The sequence below is a fragment of the Amphiura filiformis genome, chromosome 13, assembly GCF_039555335.1.
Source record: "Amphiura filiformis chromosome 13, Afil_fr2py, whole genome shotgun sequence".
NCBI classification, from domain to species: Eukaryota; Metazoa; Echinodermata; class Ophiuroidea; order Amphilepidida; family Amphiuridae; genus Amphiura; species Amphiura filiformis.
Window position 1 is genome coordinate 25,936,258 of NC_092640.1, and position 24,878 is coordinate 25,961,135.

The following is a 24,878-nucleotide window of genomic DNA, read 5'->3' on the forward strand; positions in this document are numbered from 1 at the left end:
AAATTAAATGAAAGTAGTGTCTTAAAAGGTCCTATGATGATTCGATCCTTGAACGTTGAACTAGTAATTTGTATTCGATCGACACATCGTGTAGGTCTACCCGCTTTAAAAATCAACAAGAAGTTCAACTTGAAACATCAAGGGAATCAAGTTGAAGGTAAATTTATTTTGATATTATAGACGTACTTCATGTGCAAGAATTTATCACAAGACTTGTAATTTTATAGGCCTATCTTGCACATTTCTTACCTGATTTATATTATGTGTATTGCTTTAAATCATTTCAAGACATAATTTTGTTCAGCAGTGTTTTTCGTACTTTTTGCACATGTTCCCACTACATTTTTTACAATCGTCCGATGACGGCATTTTTCTTGTCAGATACTTGTCATGCTTGTTCTCCATCTCATCATGACAACACATGCACATGGTATAGGGTCATTAATTTATCTTTTCCATTTTTCAAAGACCCTAGAGTGAATGTTGCATCGTATTTCCATTTTAAAACGTAGGCTAAGTCATCGGTTTATCTTTGGTATTAGGCTATATCCTGTCCATAAAATGGACCCGTACAAGTCGACTGATGATGATGAAAGTCTATGGATCAGTGATCCTTTGCGCGATCCATCCATGGACATTGCCCTGCACTGCAGCTCGCCTGCCCGATGCCTACCATGAGCCAAAACATCATCTTTCTTGTTGCTATTAAACCTCACACGAAGCCTCATCGGAGATATCAGTGAAAATCAGGGTGAAGGCAGCCTTTCGCCTTCGGCTGGTGTTGTTCCAAAAGTTCGCATCTCTAATATTCTGGCTGACCACACTAGAAAATTCAATTCAATGAACACAACCTTGACGACATAGATCCCGCCAGCGCCAGCGCTGGCGGGGCGGCGGGTCGCCATGGAATCCCAGTTCGGGCCCAGTTCACTATCTGATTCAGGTACAAAAATGGCTTGAAATTTTGAAATATACCCCGGGAACGAGTACACCAGGCCTCGCTTGCAGTACATATTAATAGTATTTAGCACCATGGCATGGCAACAGCTGATTTTCTCTGGAATATTGCCAACAAGCCCATATCATCGGTACATTACCATATGTATCGAGTTGTAACCATGGTAACGCCGGGCGGTGGTCTTTGTGGTCGATGTCCATACCATTGGTACGTCTCCGTGTACCATGCATGGAGTTGTAACCATGGTAACGCCGGGCGGTGATCTTTGTGGTCGATGTCTGGTATATCATGGGTTTACATTACAAACAACCCTGAACGCATACAACCAATCACAGTGTGGAAAACGAGTTCATATCACTATTATCAGGGGCTGTGCAATAGTTATGAGCCGCTGGGAGGGGATGGGGGACAAAGAATTTTTCGGATTCACTTTACTTCCAAGAATTTTTTCCAACCCCATTAGAAATGTATGCCACCATAGGCGTAGATCCCGGGTGGGGATATATCCTCCCAATATTTTGCCATGGGGATGGTCCATACATTCATCCTCCCAGAGCGTCGCGTCAAAGGGGCAGCGTGTCCCCCCATTGATTGCAAAATTTAGAAAATCCCATAGGAAAATGCCCAAAAAAGGGCTTGTGCCCCCCCCCCCAATCAGATCCGATTGGTGCCCATTTTGCGAAATTATTCCACTTTTGCAACATATTTTCACCAGTTTAGCTTTAATAAGGCACAATTTTTCATTTGTACCATAAACTTATTCTCTTGCCAAAAGGTGCTTGATTCACTATACTTTTTTCCAACCCCCCCCCCCCCCCCCATGTCAAAAAATAAATCTATGCCACTGCATGTTATACCATGGAAGTACTAGCCTTTCCATGCTTTATACTGAATTCATACTCATTGCGCTCTAATTTGTCAAATTATTATTGCAGTAGCTAGGACGGGGGAGGGGGAGGCAGGGCGCGTTGTTTCCCAACAATAATGCTGGCCAATATTAAAATATCTAGTTGTACTACACATTGGTGTGTAGCCAGTTTTTCAGAACGGACGCAGAGGCCCCCTCCGAGGGGGGATGGCCACAGACTTGCTATATTTTTTTGCCAACAGAACCCGATTTTGGGGGGCCCAGAGCTCAAGAATCTAACAAAAAAGGGAGGGAGATTGGGGTACAGAGGAAACTTTTCCAACAATTTTTCACCGCGCCTATGGGGCTGGCATTTTCTTCGGAAGGAGGGGTCCAAATTTATAAAAAGTCAGCGCCAATAAAATTGCGGCCCCCTATTTTGACAACAAATATTTAATAACTTCCCCCCCCCACCTTACCCCCTTAACATGCTTAAAACACACTATCTGTGGTCATCTTGTGACTCCCTATTCATTTTGGTTATCAAAATTTTATGACCCCCCCTTTTTTTTCCAAAAGTTTATGAGCCCCAGTTTATTTGGGACCTACCCTCTTCCGAAGAAAATGCCAGCCCCCTTATATACCAATATCTGTTTCCCCTCCCTCTCGCTGCTCCCCCTCCCATAATTCCCGACACCGTGCGGATAAACATTTTGATATTGAATTTTAAAAGTCAATATCAAAATTATGTTTACACCAGGTTTACACGCACACCTGTCTTGTCGCCGCGTTCCGTCTGATTACCATGGTTACATGCACATGGTCCCCAACCGCTCTCCAATAATTATGATCATGATGATAGGTCATCAACGGGTCAAGTATGTTATTTACATCAGGGATGTGAGGCTACTCTCACATCCCTGGTACCATGCATCGAGTTGTAACTATGGTAACGCCGGGCGGTGGTCTTTGTGGTCAATGTGTACTGTGTACAGCCGTTGGGGAACAAGCTGTGGGAAGCAATTTTACATCAGGGACTGTGCAATAATTATGAGCCCGAGGGGAGGGGTAAGAATTTTTGGCCAGCCGGAAGGAGGGAAACCCAGGGGAGGGGCGATATTTGGCAAGCCAAGGGGGGGGGGCAAGCCAGGGGTTGGCACACATTTGGGGCGCCTTTTCAATAAAATAAAAAATGCTCTAAAAACTGGGGTTTTTTTTTGTTTTTTTGCAAATTGGGATCCCAACAATTTTGGCATGTAAGGAGGGGGCAAAGATTTGTTGGCAGGCGGTGGGGGGCATTTTTGGCACACCATTTGAAAACTTTTAAACATTTTTATTTCATTAAAACCTGTTACTCGATTCATACTGCGCCCTAATTGGTCAGATTGTTATTGGGGTATCAGATTTATGATATTAATGACGGGGTGGGGTGAGGCAGTCACGTTGTCACAGTTTCCCAACAATATTGCTGGCTAATAATATGTAATGTCAAGTTAATTTGTCTACACAGTGGCGTAGCAAGGTTTTCGGGACAGAGGGGGGGGCTCAACTTGTAATTTGGTGACAGAAGTTGTGAATTGTTGACCCCGATTTTTTTTTTTCCAGAGCGCTCAAGAATCTAACAAGTGAGGGGGGTCGGTATACTTGTATATTGGTATACCAATATATCCCACTCCCCCTCCCTCTGCCCACCCACCCCCCGTAATTCCTGATACCGCGGATAAACGTTTTTCGTGCTTTAAAAAAAAATTAGTCTTGGATCAGTTTTGACACTATTACAAGGGCACTTCGTGATCCACAGCCTCATCCCCCCACTTTTCTCAAAAAAGTTGACATTTTTATACCACTGGGGCTAAGGGCAGAGGGGAGGCCATTTTTGGCAGGCCGAGGGGGGGGGGGGTAATTTCAAAATTTTACCCCCCGTGCTCATAATTATTGCACAGGCCCTTATGACTTTGGGCTTCAACTTCGTCAATACTGCTGTTTTCTTTGTCTTTTTGCCAAGTTTCATTTCAAAAATACCAAATGACAATTATTTAAAGGACTTATCCTTCACTTTTAAGCAATAAACAAATTTGTTTATACACTTTCGCTGGGATCACTGAATGGGACTAAGTGATAGTAAACAATGGTAAAGCTGTCATCCCTTACATAACGCACGCAATCATCCATCATAAAAATTGAGCGTTTGCTGGGAATTTCCGTTCTTTTGAAGGAGCACCAGTGTGATACACTTTGAATGCTTGCGTCAGGTGGTTGTGGGCAATTGGTTTCACCATTCACAATACACCAAATGACCCTAGTGATCGAATTCCTTGGCATAAAATTACATTAAAAAATATAGAAATATGTGGCATTTTCCAATATTACTGATTTTATTAAAAAATTGATTGATAATCTACATGTTAAATCATTGATCAACCTAAGTCTTAATGATCAAAACACTATAATTCTTTTTGCTTTTTTAAATTAATTTTTTGGCAGGCCGAGGGGGGGGGGGGCAAGTAATTTTTGCACACATTTAGGGACCACCTTTCAAATAACACGCCTAGAAAGGCTTAGGAAAACACTACATAAACGTTCAAATATGCAAAGAATTTTTGACAGGCAGGGGGGGGGGGGCATTTTGGCAGGTTGAGAGAGGGGGGGGAAATAATTTGACAAATTTACCCCCCCCCCCGTGCTCATAATTATTGCACAGGCCCTTTGACTTCGGCTTCATCTTCGTCAATACTGCTGTTTTCTTTGGGGTTTTTTTGCTAAGTTTCATTTCAAAAATACCAAATGACAATTTGAACTTATCCTTCACTTTTAAGCAATTTATAAACAATTTTAATTTGTTTACACTTTCGCTGGGATCACTGAATGGGACTAAGTGATAGTAAAGCTGTCATCCCTTACATAATGATGCAATCATCCATCATAAAAATTGGGCGTTTGCCGGGCATTTCTGTTCTTTTGAAGGAGCACCAGTGTGATACATTTTGAATCTGCGCCAGATAGTGACCCTTAGCATAAAATTGCATTAAAAATATAGAAATATATGTGGCTTTTTTTCAATATTATTGTTTTTATTGGCTTCACAATACACTAAAAGACCCCATTATAAAATTACATGAAATAATGAATGAAATACTAGGCGGTTACCTATTATTTGGCGGTTCTCGGCTGTCGTGATGGATGGTGAGTATTGGTGACTGTACCCATCACCAAGTTACATGCCCATATGACAGTTTTACAAATTTGACCTGTTGACCCACGGTGACCCCAAAATGACCTTCCAAAATTTGGCTCTAAATGTTGACTGTACCACGAAGTGTCATGCCCATCAGGCAGTTTTTACTAATTTGACCTCAGATGACCCCTGGATGACCTCGGGTGACCTTGACCCTCTAACCACACACACCAAGTTTGAGGAACATGGGCATGCGCATGGGTAGACTGCGCTGCATTCCTTTTTTTTTTTTGATAAACAATTCATACGTTTCCATGCATGAAACCATTTAAAATCTATGACGAAACACATCACATCTCCAGTGACTGCCCTGCCCAGAGAAAAAAGGACTGCGGTAGTTGGATATGACCTGTGTGACCCACCATATCTTAACACATAGACTCAACCTCTTTCATCCCGAATCTGAGATGAATGTTAATGAAGTAAAAATCAACGTGGGTGGTAAATCTTAACCAATAACAGATAGGCAAGCATTACATGTTTATGCATTAGCCCAACCCACTGTGTTCACTGAACCCAACCCACGTGGGGTAGCTCTATCTGTGTCATTCAGATTTCCTTTGACAGCTTAACCATCGCGTATACGTGCGCGACGTCAAGCGTATACATGGACCATGTGCAAATAATACGCGGTGGACGGCTATTCAAACGGCTTAATTTGTAAAAACCACAGGATATGTGCATAAACAGCCAAGACTGCATTTTTAATGAGGTAACATCATACCCACTATAGAGTGCATAGTTCATTTTATATTCGAAATACAGTAGACTAGTTTTCTCATGGATATCTGAGCTGTTGAATCAGAACAGGAATGATGAGTTTTCCATGGTCAGGTCAGAGAGATTAATTTAGGGAATGATAAATTAAACTAGTCTACTACAGTAGACTAGCGCATGGGGAAAATTTCCCCAATCAGAACTCTTGACCCTTCTGTAGTAAAAATCCAAAACTACGAAGAAAAGTTCCACTGTGGAAATGTTGAATACCCCCTGCTGAAATTCACTTGTCAGTGCCCCCCTCCCCCGAAAATCACCATAAGCAATATACATCATCAATTGTGTTGTTGCTTGTTTGTCATTTCTTATACCATTTTTGGTACATCCCCACTTGGTATTTTACTCCTATCAAACATTCATAAACATTAAGATTCTGACTACACCCACATGTGTTTAGGAGCCGTTTAGTCTGGTCCCCAAGCCCCCAACCACATCAACGGTGAAGTATGCCCAGGCCTCTTCTCTTTCTCTATCTGTCTGTCTCTCTCACTCACCCCCACCCTCCCTCCCTCACTGCATGCTGCATGGAAGCCGGGCATGGAAGTAAGTATTAGTGAACAAAATTAAATGACTTGGAGGGTTTCCTGCAGATCTGTTTGCTTGATTAAAATTATAAAGCTCTTTCATTTTATGAACCGTCAAAATATAAATCGTGTTTCATTGATTTTTTTTAATTGAAAATATTGTTATGGAAATCAACAAAATCACCCAAGTTCGTCGTATAAACATGCACATTTTAATATTTTACAACTTGTCTAGAATAGATCAGCAGTGGACTTTTTTTCTCTTTTCCACAGCTGGGAGTGGACTTTCTAATAGTACATGTATTTGACGTCTTTGGTGGTATTATTATTGTTTACATCAGTCATGTACTAGTATCATACCACGTGTATGCGATCTGCGCGCATGCACCACATCACATTCCAGAGTAAACTCATGAACGGTAAACTCCATACCACGTGGTACGGTTGTTGTGGTTGGCCATTGAATATTGAATTTTGTTCCGGGATTATAAATCAAATTTGGACAAAATACAGACAAATAAGGGACACACCATTAGATTCTCAGGGTGGGGGTAGGAAGTTGGGGTCGGGGGTTTTTTTTTCGTCGCCGGCGTAATAAGTTTTTTTTTTAAATTTCATGCATTTATACACAATTAGGTGGGGAAAGTTTTTTTTTTTTTGGGGAAAGTTGTTTTGTTTTTGTGGGGAAAGTTTTTTTTTTTTTTGCTCATGTAGTGGGGGAAGGTTTTTTTTTCTTCAAACAGCCTGTTTCTACTGAGCAGACGGTTGCGGGTTTATTCGAGTGTATTCGGGGTGATGCGAGGAATACGTGGTAACGGCCCCAGCAGAAACAGATCGGGTGAAGTTTAATGCGCGGTAATACGGGTGAATCCGTCAACCACCTATTGAGGTGGTTAATAGTGGTTAATGACGCGTTCACAGTAGAAACAGTACGGGTGACGATTTTGCGGGTGACACCGGAAGTTAGCCTATCACAATACAGTGTGAGCATTCAAAATTTGACCTTGAAAGGTCACAAAAACTATTTGCTGGACTTCCGCCTTCCCTACTAAATATGTGGGTAGTGAATTGTTACCCTGCATTAACAGCGCAGTAGAAACGACCCAGTGAATGCGAGAGGATTGAAATGCGGGTGAAGGTGAATTCGCGGTAATGCGAGGTGCTCAGTATAAACACGCTGAAAAACATCCTACCCCCACCCTGAGAGTCTAATGGTGCGTCCCTAACATCACAACATTCAATACAGGTTTTGTTTTTGGCTGAGCGGAGTTCAAAGCACGCAAAAATGGCGTAATTGCTTGACATTCAGGATTCCGATGCAATTTCTTCAACAAAATTAAAGATCCCGTTATAAAATAAATGTTGGCCGGAGCTGCAATCGGGTCAGTAAAGGATAGGACTTCATAGCCGTGCCATGATCTTTTTTTTTTTTTTTCTTGCATGCCTTGCTGCCCGGCTGGGTGGATCAATGAAGACCCCAGGTCTATGGTTTCTTTCAATCCTGGGGGAAGACGTGGGCTTTGGTTCACTTCGCAAATGGATCATTGGATATATAATCTGACTTGCTCGTTTAGTTCTGCAACGAAAATAAGGAAATAGAACAAGTACTATGATATCAGAAGCATGAGATGAAAGACAATGTACGGTAAATCACAGTCTATGGGTAAATACGTGCTCAGTTTGCGAGATAGGTGTTGCGGAGGTTAAGTTTCATTTGCAAAGGACTGCCTCTCAGTGGTGTAGATTTCTTTGGGGGAAGCCAGTTGGTGAAACATTACTGAAGTAGCCTGAGGTCTATGGGGAATTCTGTCTCTTGGTACACATGATAACACATCGCTTAAAAGTATTACCAAATAGCGCCAAGCCCGCGAAAATGTGAGGTTTGTAATTTAAAATATGCACACACACGCGGCGTCAACATGGGGGGGGTGATTGTACGGAACACGCATCTTCCTCCATTTTAATTCCTATTAAATATTTAAAAATACTAGGAATCATGACGAACGCCAGACAATTGATACGAAAATCTAAAATGGGGATGCGTGTATCCCAGACCCGTTTTATCTGGTTTGGTTCAATGTCATTTTATGAAGGGTTGTGTGCCCGAAGGAGACAAAACACCTGTTGCTAATTTATGCATACTCTTAAGCGTCCCCTCCAGGCCTCTCCATATGACAGGGGATTCCCGAGAAGGTGTCTCACACTCTGTTCGGACCAATCAGATTATGAGTATCATGGTGGGTCATTAGCATATGTAATTGATTGGGTCTTTTGTCCTGCGATTCAGATTGTAACGAGCTGAAAAATAAATACTTTGCCGTAAGAATGTACGATTTGAACTTACTTGTTCGCAAACCCCAAGTATACAGTCCATCTATGTAAATGTAAAATATTGTATTGTGATTTAATTGTATAAAATATTTACAATATTAACATTATTTATTATGGATCCTGGCAATTAACTTCTGGGACTGCATGTGTTGTCTTCTTCGTGCCATGACGCAAAAATCCCTGAATGTCATGAAATTACATTTTTCACTTTTACGGATTTATTAGATGTTGAATATTCCAGATTGTTTGAGATATTAAATTGTAACTATGTCATACGTGACTTTTTTTTCGTAACAATGATCCCATAATATACTTGTTATTAATATTGCCCGATTAATTAACAATAATAAATAAATAGCCTAATAGGCCTAGACAGTAAAACCAACAACACATCAAATTAATGGATCGATCGTATCATGAAAAATGATATAACATGTTGACATGTGATTGAATGAAATGATAAATCAGATGATATTTGACCATCAGGGAAAAAGATAGACATGTATCACAAAGTCATACTCGGATGATATTCACTTAGTTTTACAGATACCGAGAACTTGAGTTCCATTGCATCACGCATAAGCGTTTGCAAACTGTCGCGATGTCGGCCTGTTTTCCATGGGAGATCACTGGCGGGGATAACGGTGATCATCGGTCGGATGGCCCCGGGATGGCCCGTCATGACGGTTCATTTTTTCCCGGAGCTGCATTCAGAATAAAAGGCCAAGCATGCAAGGGGCCGGCTAAAGCAGTCACACTGGCTCTTATTATATTTTAAACTAACTTTGGCATTAAAACCCAATTAAAACTATATTTTAATGATACATAGGCCTATCATTATTTTAAGTAACCGCTGAAGAAAACCGTAAATGAAATAGTGAAATTTACGAGACTGAACTTGCGTGAGGCCTATCACTATTTACCCATAAAGCCTAGAGAATTTCTACTTCCACTTAAAACATATAAAAATAAGTCAAAATTTAAACTTAATGTTCTGTTAGGCTAAATGAATTAGCACTGCAGTTTAGCCAACCTGTACCGCATGACATAACCTTATATTGAAAAGGAATTGCCCGGCGATGTCACTCAGATGATCAACATAATAAATACTGTGGGTGTAAATCATGATCAAAAACTCAATAATTCTCAAGTGTTTATTGACAAAGCACTTGACACTTGGTAATTTCATCAGCGATACATTATCATCAAGCGTGTTATACCGTGAGAGCGCGTGTTGTACCGTCAGATCGCGGTAGCTTTGACAGTCTGCCGCCTGGACAACCAATTCTTTAGAAATGCTTAGTCGCGCTAAAAGTCGATCGATACATGTAAAAATCAGCACAATTCAGAGATACACCTTTTTGCTATGAAATTAATTTTCTCGGTCAAATATAAAGCAATATTTTTTTTTTCTTCAGTAATGTCAGTTAAAAACTTGGTGCTTGGATATACATTTTTTTTTAAATCCTGGTGTTAAAATTAAGCATCAAATTGTGTCTTTTAGTGTGATATTTTTGATTTTTATAGGCCTTGAATTAGCCTCACGAGCTTTTTACGAATTCATGTTTTAGCGTCTCAAACTAACATAGTTTGCTAAAGAAAGATATTTCCCACCTCTGTAAAGCACATCGTGTGGGTCTATATGTTATAGTTTTGTCAGAATTTCCGCTTTTGTTTTACCCTTTTTCCATTCATGATCCGAAAATGTCAAACTAAGTAAAAGTAGGCAATGGTGAGTACTTTTATCTCGAGAGCAACCAGCATAAATAGTCGATATTTCCTTTGTTGTTATCCAGGTCAATTTTTCATTGAAAGCAAATTGCCCGACCAGCGATTAAATCCCCAATTGGGTGTTCTGGTTAAACATAATCAGTAGGAGCGCTATAGGTCTGGGAATTTCTTTGCTATATTGAAGTTCTGGCAACACTATAGCCATGCCGGTATTCCTATTAAACCCAGGGATATCGATCCACAATGCTAGTACTAGCCTTTAGATTTCACGTGTTGATTTAGAAATTTTGTCAAATGACAGTGAAAGATGGTGAAATCAAAGCGGAAATTCTGACAAAACTATGATATATAGCTCACGGTGATGTGCTTTAGAAAGTTGGGGTAAATCCTTCATTAGCGAACTATATTACTTTGAAAAGCTAAAAGGTTGATCAAGAAAAAGCTCGCGTCCGAGCTGAAGCCTATAAAAATCGAATATCTTACACTAAATGACTGAATTTCAGGCCTAAGTTTAACACCAGGATTAAAAAAAAAATCAGTATCAAGCATTATAGTTTTTCCAGCCATTTACTGAAAAAATGAAAATTATTGCTTTTCATTTGGCTGAGAAAAAAATTTTTACACTGAAAAGGTGTAACTCAAAATTTTGCTCATTTCAACACCAATTTCGATCGTTTGTATTGCCTCATTAAATGACTGAGTGAGCCTTGCAGAACAAAAGAATCTGTTGTGCAGGTAGCTGACTGTTGAGTCATATACCAAACACCCAAGAAAACTCGGGACAGCTGATTTAGACCACTTAAAGTCAACACGCGTGTTGTAATACGGATTTTCAACACGCAAATAACACGGCAAAAAAATGCGTGCACGCGGTCACTTACACGCGTCAGGTACTGTAGATATTGGCCCCTACAAGACAAACAAACATAAATGAAGGAACTGAGAAAACAAAACAACAATAAATATATTTTGGATTTGTATTCATTACAAAATAAGGGTGGTGCAACAATTATGTGTACCCGGGTGGTGAATTCTCAAAATGTGCTACCAAAATTGCCCCCCCTTTGGCCTGCCAAAAATCTTTGTCGCGTTGCCCCCTATAATTCACCACCCGGGGTACACATAATAATTATTGCACCACCCCTATAACAAACAAAATAATAATAATTAATAAATGATAGACCCTGGCCTTGATAGAACCTAGAATAAAAAAAAAAAAAAAATACAGTAAACAAGAAATAAAAAATATGATATGAAAATTTGTTATGGTATTCTAAATTAAACATATAGTGGTATATGGATGGGTCAGTATATGGGTTTGGTATATCAGTGGGTGGTATTTTTGTCTTTTCAACTGGTATAGGCCTAGTCATGGGTGTCTATTCTATGTTGGTATATGCATCGGTAGTAAAAATCAGGTTTGAAGTGGTATAGCATTAGCCATGGGTCCTAGAAGTTTCATAATTTTGTAGTTTCATAATTTTGTAAATTTCTGGTCCTAGGCCTATATATATTTTTTTTAAATGTCAAGACATCAAGGCATTAATAGCTGTTATCATTAAGATAAAGCCGATGGGTTGGCACCTAGATAGCTATTAACCTTCTTTTTGAAGCTGGTCCGTTTCTTAATTCCAGGAATGTGCAGGCTGTAGATGGAATGAAAGAACCCTCAAAACATGTACAGTGTATTAAATCAACACAGCTCAAAGCTTTCTTCCATACAATGTGTGAATGTGATCTCTTAATTGGATTTACTAGTAGGCCCATTATCACTCACCCACAACTAGTGCCCCAACACTTGTTAATAGAGTGATACTTTATATTTATAGCCTCCTAAGTGTCTGTTATTACCAATGTCATGGTTGTTAACAATTTCAGTGTGATTACCAACATGTTGATTCTTTTCAGTAGATTTTCAGTGTGATTAGCCCTAGGTTAAACTTTTCTGTGATGTTTCAGTGCATTTTCAGTGTTCAAAGTTACCCTAGACAAATCTGGACCATTCTCCTCTTGCCAATTTCTGTATTGAATATTCATTACCCTCATTTGCATGGTGCATAAAAAAGGATTCGTTTTCAGTGTGATTTTTCACACTGAAATTTTTTTCAGCATATTTTCAGTGGTGGTGAAAATTTCAGTGTGATTTTCATTGTCAAGATTTCATAGTGTATAAATCATAACTCAAAAGTTCACCTCAAGTTGTGGTGTACCCAAAACATAGCAGGTCATCCTGATAGTATAGTACAAGCATATTAGGGTTAATGAACTGTGTATTGATAGATGAGCATACTTGATGTTAGAGAAGATCACAGAGGAGAGAGAAAACAGAGAGCGTACCACCAGTCAAAGTCCCCGTGTATTGTATACGGTGAGTTCTCGCATATTCATGAGGGCCGATTGTTCGATCGTGCCATGTCAAACAATCACGCCAGCGTTGCGTGCTTTCACGATTACACGATAGACCATGAAAATACGCGGTAATTGCGTAGCAGTCTCGCCTGTCGATTTCATTGAACAATCGGCCCTCATGATCGGATGATGCGGAGACTTTGACTGGTGGTACGGGCTCTGTTTTCTCTCTCCTCTGTGGAGAAGATATATTACCCTTCCCAGAATCCTATATGCAACATGATACATCACCTCATTGTTTGAGAATAGACCCGAATAAACTTGGGTCAATAGTCATGAAATAAAACATAATTTGCAAGATTTTGATGTGATTTAAATATATTTAAATGATTTTGATTGTTTCTTTTACAGTTGGAATGTTGTGGTGTAGATGGACAAGGAGATTATGCTAATAATCCTAACGTGCAGGGACTTTATCCTGATTCCTGCTGTATGATACAAGAAGAAGACCCTGACACAGGCATGATGGTTTGTGCACCAGGTCGTGATGCATACCCTGATGTAAGTAGCCGACTGTAAAGTGGTAATTTTCGCTACATTTGTTTTTAATTTTGTGATTTAGAGTTTTTTTACATAGACCTATTATTATTAAAAGAACATTATTCACATGTTTTTATTTTCATGTTAGCTGTGTTGCTGGCTCAAACATTAATGTACATTGAAAGTTCAATAAATATATATTCAACAGTTAACTTTGACCTCAAGATGTGGAATATTTCCCAACATGGAAAGGTCATTATATGAATAATGTACCAAACATATTGAGGATAAAGAACTGTGCCTGACAGATGAGTATACATATATAACAGTCCTATTCTTTGGTTCACCTCAAGTTCTCTAGTGATATGTTTTTTCGCGGTTACGTCACAGTTTGTCACATTTTGAAGATGAGCCAATTGAAATGTCTGTTGACTGTACTTGACTAAGAATACAATAATGTTGAAGTAAGCATGCATGGGCATTGCAAATACCTAATAATTGTTTTTCTATTATCATTCTTCTTCACAGGGTTGTAAAGACTCCCTCGAAAATTTGATTGTTCAATATAGTACTATTATAGGTGCATCAGCGGTGGGTGTAGCATGTTTTGAGGTAAGTTGTGGGCAATTAAGTACAAGTATGACTTATAAACCTATTTTCCCTACATCCCATCATAGGTACACTATTCCAGCCGGGGGGGGGGCACTTGATTTTGGAAGTGACCACTGGGATCTGTGAACAGCAGTTCAAAACTAGGGGTCCGTCGATGAGAGCGTAGACACCAAAAAGGGAGTCTTTCCGTGAGATTAGGAAAAAATTTGGGTCAAAATATAAATGTTGATATAAAATTTTAAAAAGTCATCCAAATTTGAAATGTTTTGACAAATTTGATGAAAAAACGGTAATTCGGTGAGAGATTATCAGAAATTTGTCCAAATTCTTGAAAAGGGGTCTTTTGGTGACAGGAAAACAAAGAGGGGGTCATTGAGTGAGTGGGAGTTCAGTAAAACAAAAAAGAGTGTCATTGGGTGATAGGGAGTCTGTCACCCATTTTAGTGAGTACGCCCTGGTATTCCAGGGTACTGAGCAGCTAGAATGAGGCGAGTGAAGTATGCTGGAATTATATCCCCTGGAATTGGCCTAGAATAGGATATAGGGATGGGATTTATTAGGGCACTCACTGATATTTGAAAGATTCCAATTCCCCAAAATGGGCTATTCTATTCAAAATCCACACTACCCCTTTGAAAGATTTAGCTAAAGTCTGCCACAGAGGGAGTATCAATTTAGAATAGAATACCAGGGGTGTGAGATATTTATTTTTCAACTTCCAGATTATTTTCTACACTTGTTGTGTACAAAAGTATGTATAACTTTAGTAATTTCAGATTTTTTTAGCTGTTCCAGACCCTCCGTTCGCCAAACACAGATATTTTTTCAAAGACACACTCTCAGGCCTGGAATACGCAATTGGGTAACTTCCATTTGAAATACTCAAGTTGTGGAAGATATAGGTTAAGCCATTATACAGGGGGAGTATGGGTTTCAAAATGATTACCTTTGACCAATTACATTTGAAGAACATACTCCCCTGTGGAAGATATTTCCAAAATCTTCCACAGGGGTAGTGTGGATATCAACTGGAATAGCCCAATGTCTTGAACATTTCAGCATATTCCCTCACATCAGAGTCAACATTCAAATTGCAATATCTTGAATTTGAATGATACAGTAGTGGCACCAGGGGAGTACCTGACCCCCGCACTCTTTGTATCCGCGGGTACTCATGCAGCGGCGTAGCTGGGATTTTTTCCAGGGGGGTGCAAGCCTGTATGGGGCGGGGGCCCAAATCCACCAAATTTCCCTGCACTTGGGGGGGCCCAAATAGAAATAGACAGGCTTATTGATCATAATTGTATGGTATTGCATATCGTATGTGGATTCCCCATCTCTCTGCCCCTCCTCTCCCCCTCTCCTCCCTTTTTTCCTCTCCCCCCCCTTTTCCTTGCATTAGGGGGCGGGGCCCAAATAGGCAATTTTAGCCAGGGGCAATTGCCCCCTCCCCGCCCCCCTCTCCTCCCCCGCAGCTCGCCACTGTACTCATGTTCATCAGAAATTTCGCAAAATATGGGGGGATTTGTGCTGAAGAAACATGATTCACAAAACACATAAAAAAGGATTCATTTGCGAAATTTTAAAAAAAGTGTTCTTCATCTATGAAGCATGTAAAATAAATGTGGATGGTCAATTATGCTCATAATATTACTTGAAATTCTTGTTTTGTTGGTCGAAATTCAAAAAAATGAAAAAACTGGTCCTAGATATTTGGATCTAGTTTTTAAAAATTAATGAAAAAAAATTTTGGCCCAAGAATTATTTTGTTAGGATGCACGAAAAAGAAGTGGGCCAAAAACCGTTATTTTTGGGATTTTGGGCCAAAAATGGCTTTTTGGCCCAAATTTGACCTCACAGATGAACTTATCAAGTCTTTGCCATTCTAAATATGTATACTTTTATATACTTTAGACCAACAATTTAGAAGTTATGAGGCCCGAAAGTTTCCATAATTCCAGGGTTCAGACCAACCTTAATAAATACTGGCCGAGTGCTGAATCCTCCAGGTTCTAAATATGCAGCTTGGAAACATTTATTGCAAGTAAGAATGAAAAATGACAAGAATGACCACAGGCCCGAGATGGGTTTGTTAACCCTAATACCAGTAAGTATCACAAATGACCACAGGCTTGGGTGCCTCCCCATCAACAACACAGGAAACACATTTGGGTCATCTCCAACCAAAACCCCCTGGCAGTGTTAGGGTTACAGAAATGGAAGCAAAAACTATTGTGGAATCCTACCACTAAGCACTCAATGTTCGAAGCAAGGAATATGCCGTATAATACCAATTTTTTGCATGCTACTCATGCACATTGTCCCAATAAGACGGCAAATCTTTAGATGTTGATGGCCACCGACTCCACCCTACATTGACTTTCCTACGGCTGTGAGTTGACCCAAGCTCGAATTTCTTAAGAGGGAAAACTGATGATTCCTGTATACATTTACTCCTGTAAATTGATGTATGCATATGATAAGTTGTTTGCATTACTACTATTATACTAACAGTATGTTTTGTTTGGTTTCTTTTTTCCTTTATCGCAGCTTTTCTGTATGCTGTTACTTAATTTGCATATGCAGAAATATCGGTGACGATGACTAGTGAGTGCTTCGTTCATAACCCACCAATCCCGTCAGATAAGAAAACAACCAAGAAATTGTCACAAATTTAATTTATTCTGTACAAAAAAAATCAAGGTAATCACAGAAATATAGAATTATTTATCAATATGTAACTCTATCAAAAGAGTTAATGGGATATTCCAGTTAAAACCCACACGCCCTGTGGAAGACATGATATTAATCTCATGCATAGGGGGTGAAGATGCAAATGGAGTCACCCATTCAGGTAACCCCATTTGTAATTCACACTCCCTGTGTGGAAGATTACAGTCATGTCCTCCATAGGGGTGTATGGATTTTAACTGGAATAGCCTGATTCACACCAGAGTATTGTTGTACCCACAAGTCATGTGACAAGTCATGTGATCTCAAAACCAACACAAAGGTACTTTTCAAAAAAACAAAAATACTAAATTAAAAAAAAATAGTTTGTACTTATTGGAAGACGATAGTGGTTGGTTCATTTCTAAGTAGAAGACATAAATACTGTGAAACTAGAGTCAGGCATAAGGATGGATCAAAAACTGCATTCATTTGTTGCTGCTTACCAATGTAAGATTACGATTTTTTGCTATTTTTGGCATTTTGGTGATATTTAGATATGAATCTATGTTTAATTATGACTTACTTTGTTTAAAAGTGGTATTACTCATAGCATAAGTTGATCCGGATTGATTCAGATCTTTGTGAGCTTTATGATTTGACTCTGCATTGAAGTGTCATAAGCCATGAAGTCAGAGCTCTTCATATGGCTTGTAGTATTCTAGATCAATCAGGATCAAATTTAATCTGGAACTTTGTGACAGACTTAATGTGTCAAGGCCATGACATTGGGCCATTCAGTACTTGCATATCATAAATTGTTCCTGTGCAGATCTAGATCAAAGAGCCACATGTAGCTTCACTATAAACCAAATGACAAGCCAATTTGCATAATTTATTCATGCAGCTAACCAATGAGATATGGTTCTGGATCCATCCTTAGAACATGTAGAGGTTGAGTCCGTGTTTTGTCAATACAGAGCATTTTTTACATAAAAATATTTCTATATATGAAGACTAGAAAGGATATTTCAGTTTTATTTTCACGTTAGTATAAACCGGTGCATTTTACATTGTAATCGATTTAGGTATATTTTGTTGTACTTTTGATGACCATGCTCATGTCCAGTAATGGCCAATGCTCATGTCCAGTAATGGCCAATGCTCATGTCCAGTAATGGCCAATGCTCATGTGCAGTAATGACCAATGCTCATGTCCAGTAATGACCAAACATCTAAAATGTGTTTATCTGTGCAACCTCTAGAAACAGGGAAACTTAATATTGATATGGCATATTATTCAGAAGCATGTATTTGTTAGTGTAAGTAAAGATATTTTGGCAGGGCTGTTCCATCTTATTTAAAGCATCAAGTGTTCCATCTATAAATGCACAGATCTTTACTTCCACTAGCAAAATATAAGCACTGTATGGTGGCTCTGAAAAGAGCCGTTTCAAAAGCCATTTCTTAAACATGTAGCATGGTCATCCCATATGCTTGTAGCTTTCTACTAATTCTTTGTATCATCTTCGTTTATACAGCTTTATATGTACAACACCAGTAGTTTGGTCTTTTTTATACAAACAAAACTATTGTCGTTATTTTTTTTTTTATATTGTAACAACTTTTTTTTACTATGGACCATGAAACTTTCTTACATGGAACACTTGTTTGTTTCTGACTTAATATTACACATTTTTGATGTAAACTTTCGAAAGATATAAATATTTAGACAAGTTTCTGTAAAAAACAAAATCCTATAGAATGCGTTGAAGAAGCGAAGTAGAAGCACATCGTAACTATGTTAAATGCGCAATTTTCATGTGGTTAATTTGGTACCAAATATATGTCTGTGCATAGCTATTGATTTGTGAAATGGAATAAAGACATTTTTGTTATGGCTCCAAAAAGAGCCATTGAAAAATGAAATCAAGATGTTTTTATGATGGCTCTGAAAAGAGCTGTTGAAAAATATGCAATCCATTCATGGATGGTACCAAATTAGCCAGAAACCTTAACCTTTCAAATGCTCTGTTTTGTGGTAGATGTTATTTGTCTTTCTACCTCTTAAATAGCTCGTATATAGTTGCACAAAAAGATCTATTCAGAAAAAAATATCAAAAACAAAAAAGAAATAGAAACTGGCATAACTAAATACAGCTTATGTACATGGCTGAGTGAAAAAATGAAATATTTGTATAAAAGTACTTGTATAATGTAGAATATTTGTATTTCTTGCAATTTTTAAGTGTTGTTAATATTTTACACAAAATATGAAAGGTCAAGTGTCAAAGGTCATCATCCATGCAAAGGTTGACAGGGAAAATATTATCTGTCTGATTCACTGGCTGGTGTGTATGAGTTGACCTCTGACCTCAAGAGGAAAAGATCAGTGTTGATTTTAAGAGGGGTCAACATTGTTGATACTTAATCTTTAATTAATTTGACCCCTGCTTTATATTAACAAAAAGTCTTATTTGCCCAATCTTTCATGAAAAACTTGGAGAAATTTTCTTTCGACATGAATGTTTGAAAAGTTATCCAAAGGTTATCCAAAGGCATGGTGATTTTATATACATTTGGCAAGCAATTATACGTTTTTTACTTTATTGTATAAGAATGATTTCTCCTTGTTTGAACACATGTCATAATGTGGGATGCACAAGATCAAGTGTATGGGAAAAAACCTTGTCATATGATAGTCATGTGACATGCATGTGATCTAATTTGCCAACCATACATTTTGTATGACCCACATTTTGATAAATGTGTGACATATATGTCATCAAGTTTTTCACATGATAATCATTTGAGACATGTGTTACCAAATTGTTTCATCATGTGATAATCATGTGGTGAACATGTGACACTTTTGTTTATAATTATATGTGTGTCTCCCCCTGTCTTTGGAATATTCACATGGTACTTTCAGGGGACCACAGTGCCTTGCTTATCTTTACAATACAAATCAGTAAAAACCTAGTCAGTATTTAGAGTATTTTTCTGATAAAGGACACAAGATATCCAAACCTATATTATCCAAAATATTGCTATTTTAGTTGAAAACTCAGAAGTAAAAAAATAACTATTCAAGGCGAATTCATGCACACCAAGCCCACTTGTAGTGACAGTGTATATTACTTATAGGGCAAAACAAACTGGTTACCATGTATATATTTTAACCAGTTGCTAGGATACATGGTTGTTGCCAAGGTAACCAGTTGCCAGGGAAATCAAGTGATGGTAGTGTATAAATTCTGCATGCGATTTAATGTAGATCAGATATGATATATGTTGCAAAGGTTTCGATTGAAAAAGATTATTCTCCAGAATCGTCACTCTGGGAGTAATCGATTTTGAGAAAAAGGATATTTTTGATTACAACGGCTCAGATTGATATAATTTGAGGCCTGTAAAAATGTATGAGTATGATGATGACTATAATAAGTCTGTTCTATGTTTCTGTGTATAAAAGTTCTACCCTATATATGCCTCTGTTAGAATGAATGTTTTTTTACCTAGATGGGGCAAGTTATATAATGTTTAAAGTATCGCTCTGTTGAAAATGGAGCTCTGTGAATGCAGTCTTTTTCCTTCAAAAAACACATGTTTAACAATGTGAAGATGGATACCTATATTGTTATGATTAATGTGCAATGATGACTTTCTTGATCTCATGGGTACTACCAGCCTCTAAGAACTATTTTGATTGGTCGCAAAGAAACCTATATAATGTATTGAGCGAATCAGAGATATAGTAAAAATAGTCAGTAGGGCTGAAGGGGCAGTAAGCTTAAAATTGGTACAAGATCTAAAAGCTCTATTTTGATTGGTTACTCAGATGATTATATCATGTAATTAACCAATCAGGGGCACTGTTAGAAAGGCAATAGCGCCCATGGGGTTAAGTCATAGACTTTGGAAGACACAGGTTTGTAATTGAATAGATATCCAGGTCTGGATTTTACTAAGGCATATATAACCATGCATTCCAAATCTTCTGTGAAATAAGGTCTACATCTTTGTCAGTCTTGATATATCATTGCCACCACAGAGTTAGGTGCAGTTCATCACTCAGTGATCGAAATTCTTCACGAAATGTAACACACAGAAGTGAGATTTATCCTGTTTCTGCCCTGTTTGGTCACTGTAATGTCTTGTTTAGACAAAATATATTTTATCCATCTTATCAATTACGCAAGCAGTAACAATTGCCGAGAAAAACATCTCAGTGCAAAATAATGAGGTCACTTTATAGCAGGTCTTTACTTAAACAATGTGTACTATGATGTGAAAAGAATCCCGCGTGTGTCAATTGTAGTATCGAGTCTTTTTTGCGTGTTATCACAAATTTTTATCTAAAACTATTGTAAAATTGTTACTCTTTCTTACAAATTATAAAATGATGAAAAAAATTTGCAAAATTGTGCATTAAAAGCTTAATCTAGGGGTTACAGAACATTCCAAGGTATACACTCATTGTGATCTAATGCCCAGGGACTCAGTTCATAAACCATACATGAATGCATATCTATGTAATTGTGGTCATTGAACTTTGTAATGGAAGTGAGAAAGTATAGTGACTGCACACAAAAAGTTGTGAGAAATTAAGCGTGAAATTTACAAACAAATATGGCACAAACCATGCCATTCTTATGTGCTGCATATTACTCTTTTGTCAGAACTCAGGTCAGAGGTCACAACAGTTATAAATTTTAACTGCCAAATTTGGATAAATGAAATAAAGTCAAGTTCCGAATTCTCAAATTCAAATTTTCTATTTTTATTCTTAAAATTAACATTAAATTATATAGTATATACCAAAAGTAAGTGTTAGCAAATCATGAAATGACCTTTTTATATCTTAGTGACCTTTGACCTATGGCATTTGAAGCTGTAAATGAAGCCCACCTTGGTGCACTTCTAACTGTTTGAATCGGTGTACATTTTTCAATTTCAGTGTAAAAAGAAGTTACAGTGTACATTTTTTCGTGAGAAAATTATGATAATTATTACCAATCTTTGCAGAATCCCAAGTTTGATACCGCACACCCCATAGGCACTACTGGCCAAATTAAATTATCAGCTTGTAAGAACTCTTTTGATTGGTTACTCATATGATTATATCATGTAATTAACCAATCAGTGGCTATGTAAAGAAAGGCAGTAGTGCCCATGAGGTTATATCAGTGGAAGAAGGTTGTCTGCATTCACCAATCATTTGATTGTGAATCATTTGTATTATACACTCAATGTCTCAATGGTTACCATGGTTACCATGGTCTATGTGTAATACTATCTTTAAGACTTGGCTTGTGATGAAGTGTGATTTGTGGTTTTTGGCTTTTTATGGTCAAAAAGGTGTATCTTTGATGTAATTTTGTTACAGTTATTGTACCATATTTCTATGAAATATGATACATGGTTAAGTTGATATATTGGGATGCACCTTTTTGTCATAAGAAATATGTCTTGCTGTATATTTGAGCATTGTTTGCAGTATATAGTGTTTCTAAATACACAAGGTCAAAGGTCATCTGTATGGGCACTAAATAAATAAATGGGCATGCACACTTCATAACTAATGTACTGGACACCGTAAAATAATGTGAAGTATGATATAAATGTGTGTATGTATTCTTGGTATGCACTGTGGGTTTTATATTATACAAAGGGAGTGTGGCAGCATTATAATATGAAAAATATGGGGAGAAGTTCAGAGGTCATAATTTTCCATGCAATGCTTTTTTTACCGAAATCATAACTGAGTCTGATTAAGTTTAGATATGTAGCATCATGCCCTCTTGTTGCAAGGTGATCCGGATCTGATTTAGACTGGGTCTGATTTGGATTCAGACTGGGTTAGGATGTTTTCAAATGCAAGAATAATTGGATCTAGATTAGATTTAGACCAGTTTTAGACTCTTGTCCCAAAGAGTCATGTTTGGATTGCTCTCAATGAGCTGATGTGAATCAGATCCAGATATGATCCATATAATACTAAGCCAACAAGAAATGAAGTGGATTTAAGGTCCGTTCATATGACGCTGCAATTGCTTTGCGATGTATTGCGTTGCTGCACTGCATCGTACTGCAAACTACTCTATTGCGATATCGGAGTAAAGTTAAATACATTTTAACTTGCGGCAAAAAGTAATTGATATATCAGCAATGCACGCACCACAATTGCAGCATAGTATGAACAGACCTTTAGTTACACAGATAAGCCTTCTAGCCTTTATCAAGCTCAGCTGTAATGATTTGCAAACAAACAAACATAAAAAGCTCATGCCTGGATGTGTGATGCTATTAAAGGCAGTGCTAGGCACATGGACATGCTACAAATTCTGAGTTTCCCAAAAGAATGCACAAGCCATTGCTTATATGCTGAAACGTTACAGTATTTTGACCCATGGTGTTAACTTGTGCGTTTTGTCCAAATCAAGTCAATGTCAATAAGGTATAGTGTACAATTCCATTACTATTGTAACATGTAAATTCCTTGATTTCCAGTAACTACTATATTACCAATATTCTTACTCCTGCATGTTAAATATTTGTTTGATCATTTATCGGACACATTTTATATCTATCGCATGTTGTATTTCTAAAACTAAAACACACTTTATGTAATAATATGGTTCATTGGTAATTTTGTAATGTGCTGTAATTCACTTGTCTAGCAACTTGTTTTCCTATTTTTTTATCAATCAAACACTTTAACAATCTTATTATCATTCCCCATGGCTCATGTTCAATTGACCCCCATGTGTATGTTTAGTGGTAAACTGTGCACTCTGGATACCATAATATCATACCTAGTTTTTGTGGTTTTGCAGAGGTGTGAGACTTTTATACAGCCATGTTTACCATTATGTTATACATATGGTGAACTGCACCCATGGGGATGAGATTTTAAGACAAATTTCAGTGGAATATGGAAAAATTTACAAAGGTGCTGATGACATGGTCTCAATAGAAAAGTTTTGTGAAATTTTGTTCTTAAAAAGTGCCGATCTTTAATTATCGTGCCCACAATGTAAAATTATACCTGTATATTATCACAAAAAAAGGAACCAGTATGCAGTGCAAAAAAAGACACTGCCTTTAAAGAAATTGTAATAGACATATACATACCCCAACAGAGTATATTTTAGAAAAAAAAAGCATATATATAATTATTTGGTGTCATATTATGTATCTTCAAAAATATTAGATCTGAAATTTAAAACAGGCTGAGGAAGTAAAAAAAAAATGAAGTGGTAGAAAAATATATTTCAAAAAAAGACATTTTGATATTGTTTAGTCATTTAGAAGTTCTCAGGAAGGATGGAAAACTGCTGGCAAAATATCTCATCTTTCAGTCAAAGGTTAAAATTAATTATGATAAATATATACATCAATGAACTTTGACAAAGGGCATGGTTAATGATTTCAATCTTAATTCTAAGCAAAATGTTAATGTAACATTGAGAACTTTGACTGCAAGAGATTAGTTTATTTTGGTTTCAGTTCAGAACATATTCAAGAGGGTGTACTTATCATAAATTGTACAAAATTCCAAATTTGAGTGCTGTTTGTATAACTTTTTAACATATTTTGTTCAGGAGTTAGTAACTCTCAACCTTGTAATACATATTGCATGTCCCAACATATTAAGGGATGGGGTATGAGCGTTTGGACAGTATTTATTGTGGGACATTAGAGCACATCAGACATATCGAATTGCATTCTTAATATGAAGAATGTCCTGCTGATATCAAATAATTTTGATTTTTTTGAAATTCGCAATGTAATACACATTTTATGGTATTTTTGATATTTAACAGTACTCAAAGTAAACTTTATAAATCTGATGATTTATACTTAAAGTGTATGTAGGTGGGATGAAAAGCCGACGATCAATTGAAAATTTTGACCTTTTGTATTGAAGATATGGATTTTTTTTTTTTTTTACAAAATAAAATTAGGTCTTTTTGGGAAAAAAAATCCATATCTTCAATATGAAAGGTCAAATTTTTTAATTGATCGTCGGCTTTTCCTCCCAGCTACATACACTTAAAGAATATATCATTAAATTTATAAAATTTACTTGAGGACTGTTATATATCAAAATGTGAAAAATATCAAATTTTAATAATTTGTCATAAAATTTGTATTATATCGTGAATTTCAAAAAATGAAAGTTATTCATGTCCCACAAAAAATACTGTCGAAACGCTCAAAATGCTCATTCCAGATCCCTTAAGTAAATCATATGAAGCAAATATAACAGATAACATGTATGTTAAATCATTTAACCTT

At 37.4% G+C, this 24,878-nt stretch overlaps 1 protein-coding gene across 1 annotated transcript in view; it reads left to right on the forward strand.

The window, feature by feature from the left end:
• LOC140167531 (tetraspanin-18-like) overlaps positions 1 to 24,496 on the forward strand; it is a 156,845-nt gene extending 132,349 nt beyond the window's left edge. Inside the window, 4 exon segments of the mRNA XM_072190836.1 lie at positions 13,164 to 13,313; positions 13,821 to 13,904; positions 16,455 to 16,469; positions 16,471 to 24,496. Coding sequence (XP_072046937.1) covers positions 13,164 to 13,313; positions 13,821 to 13,904; positions 16,455 to 16,469; positions 16,471 to 16,512 — 291 coding nt within the window. The 3' untranslated portion in view covers positions 16,513 to 24,496.
• The last annotated feature ends 382 nt before the right edge of the window (positions 24,497 to 24,878 follow it).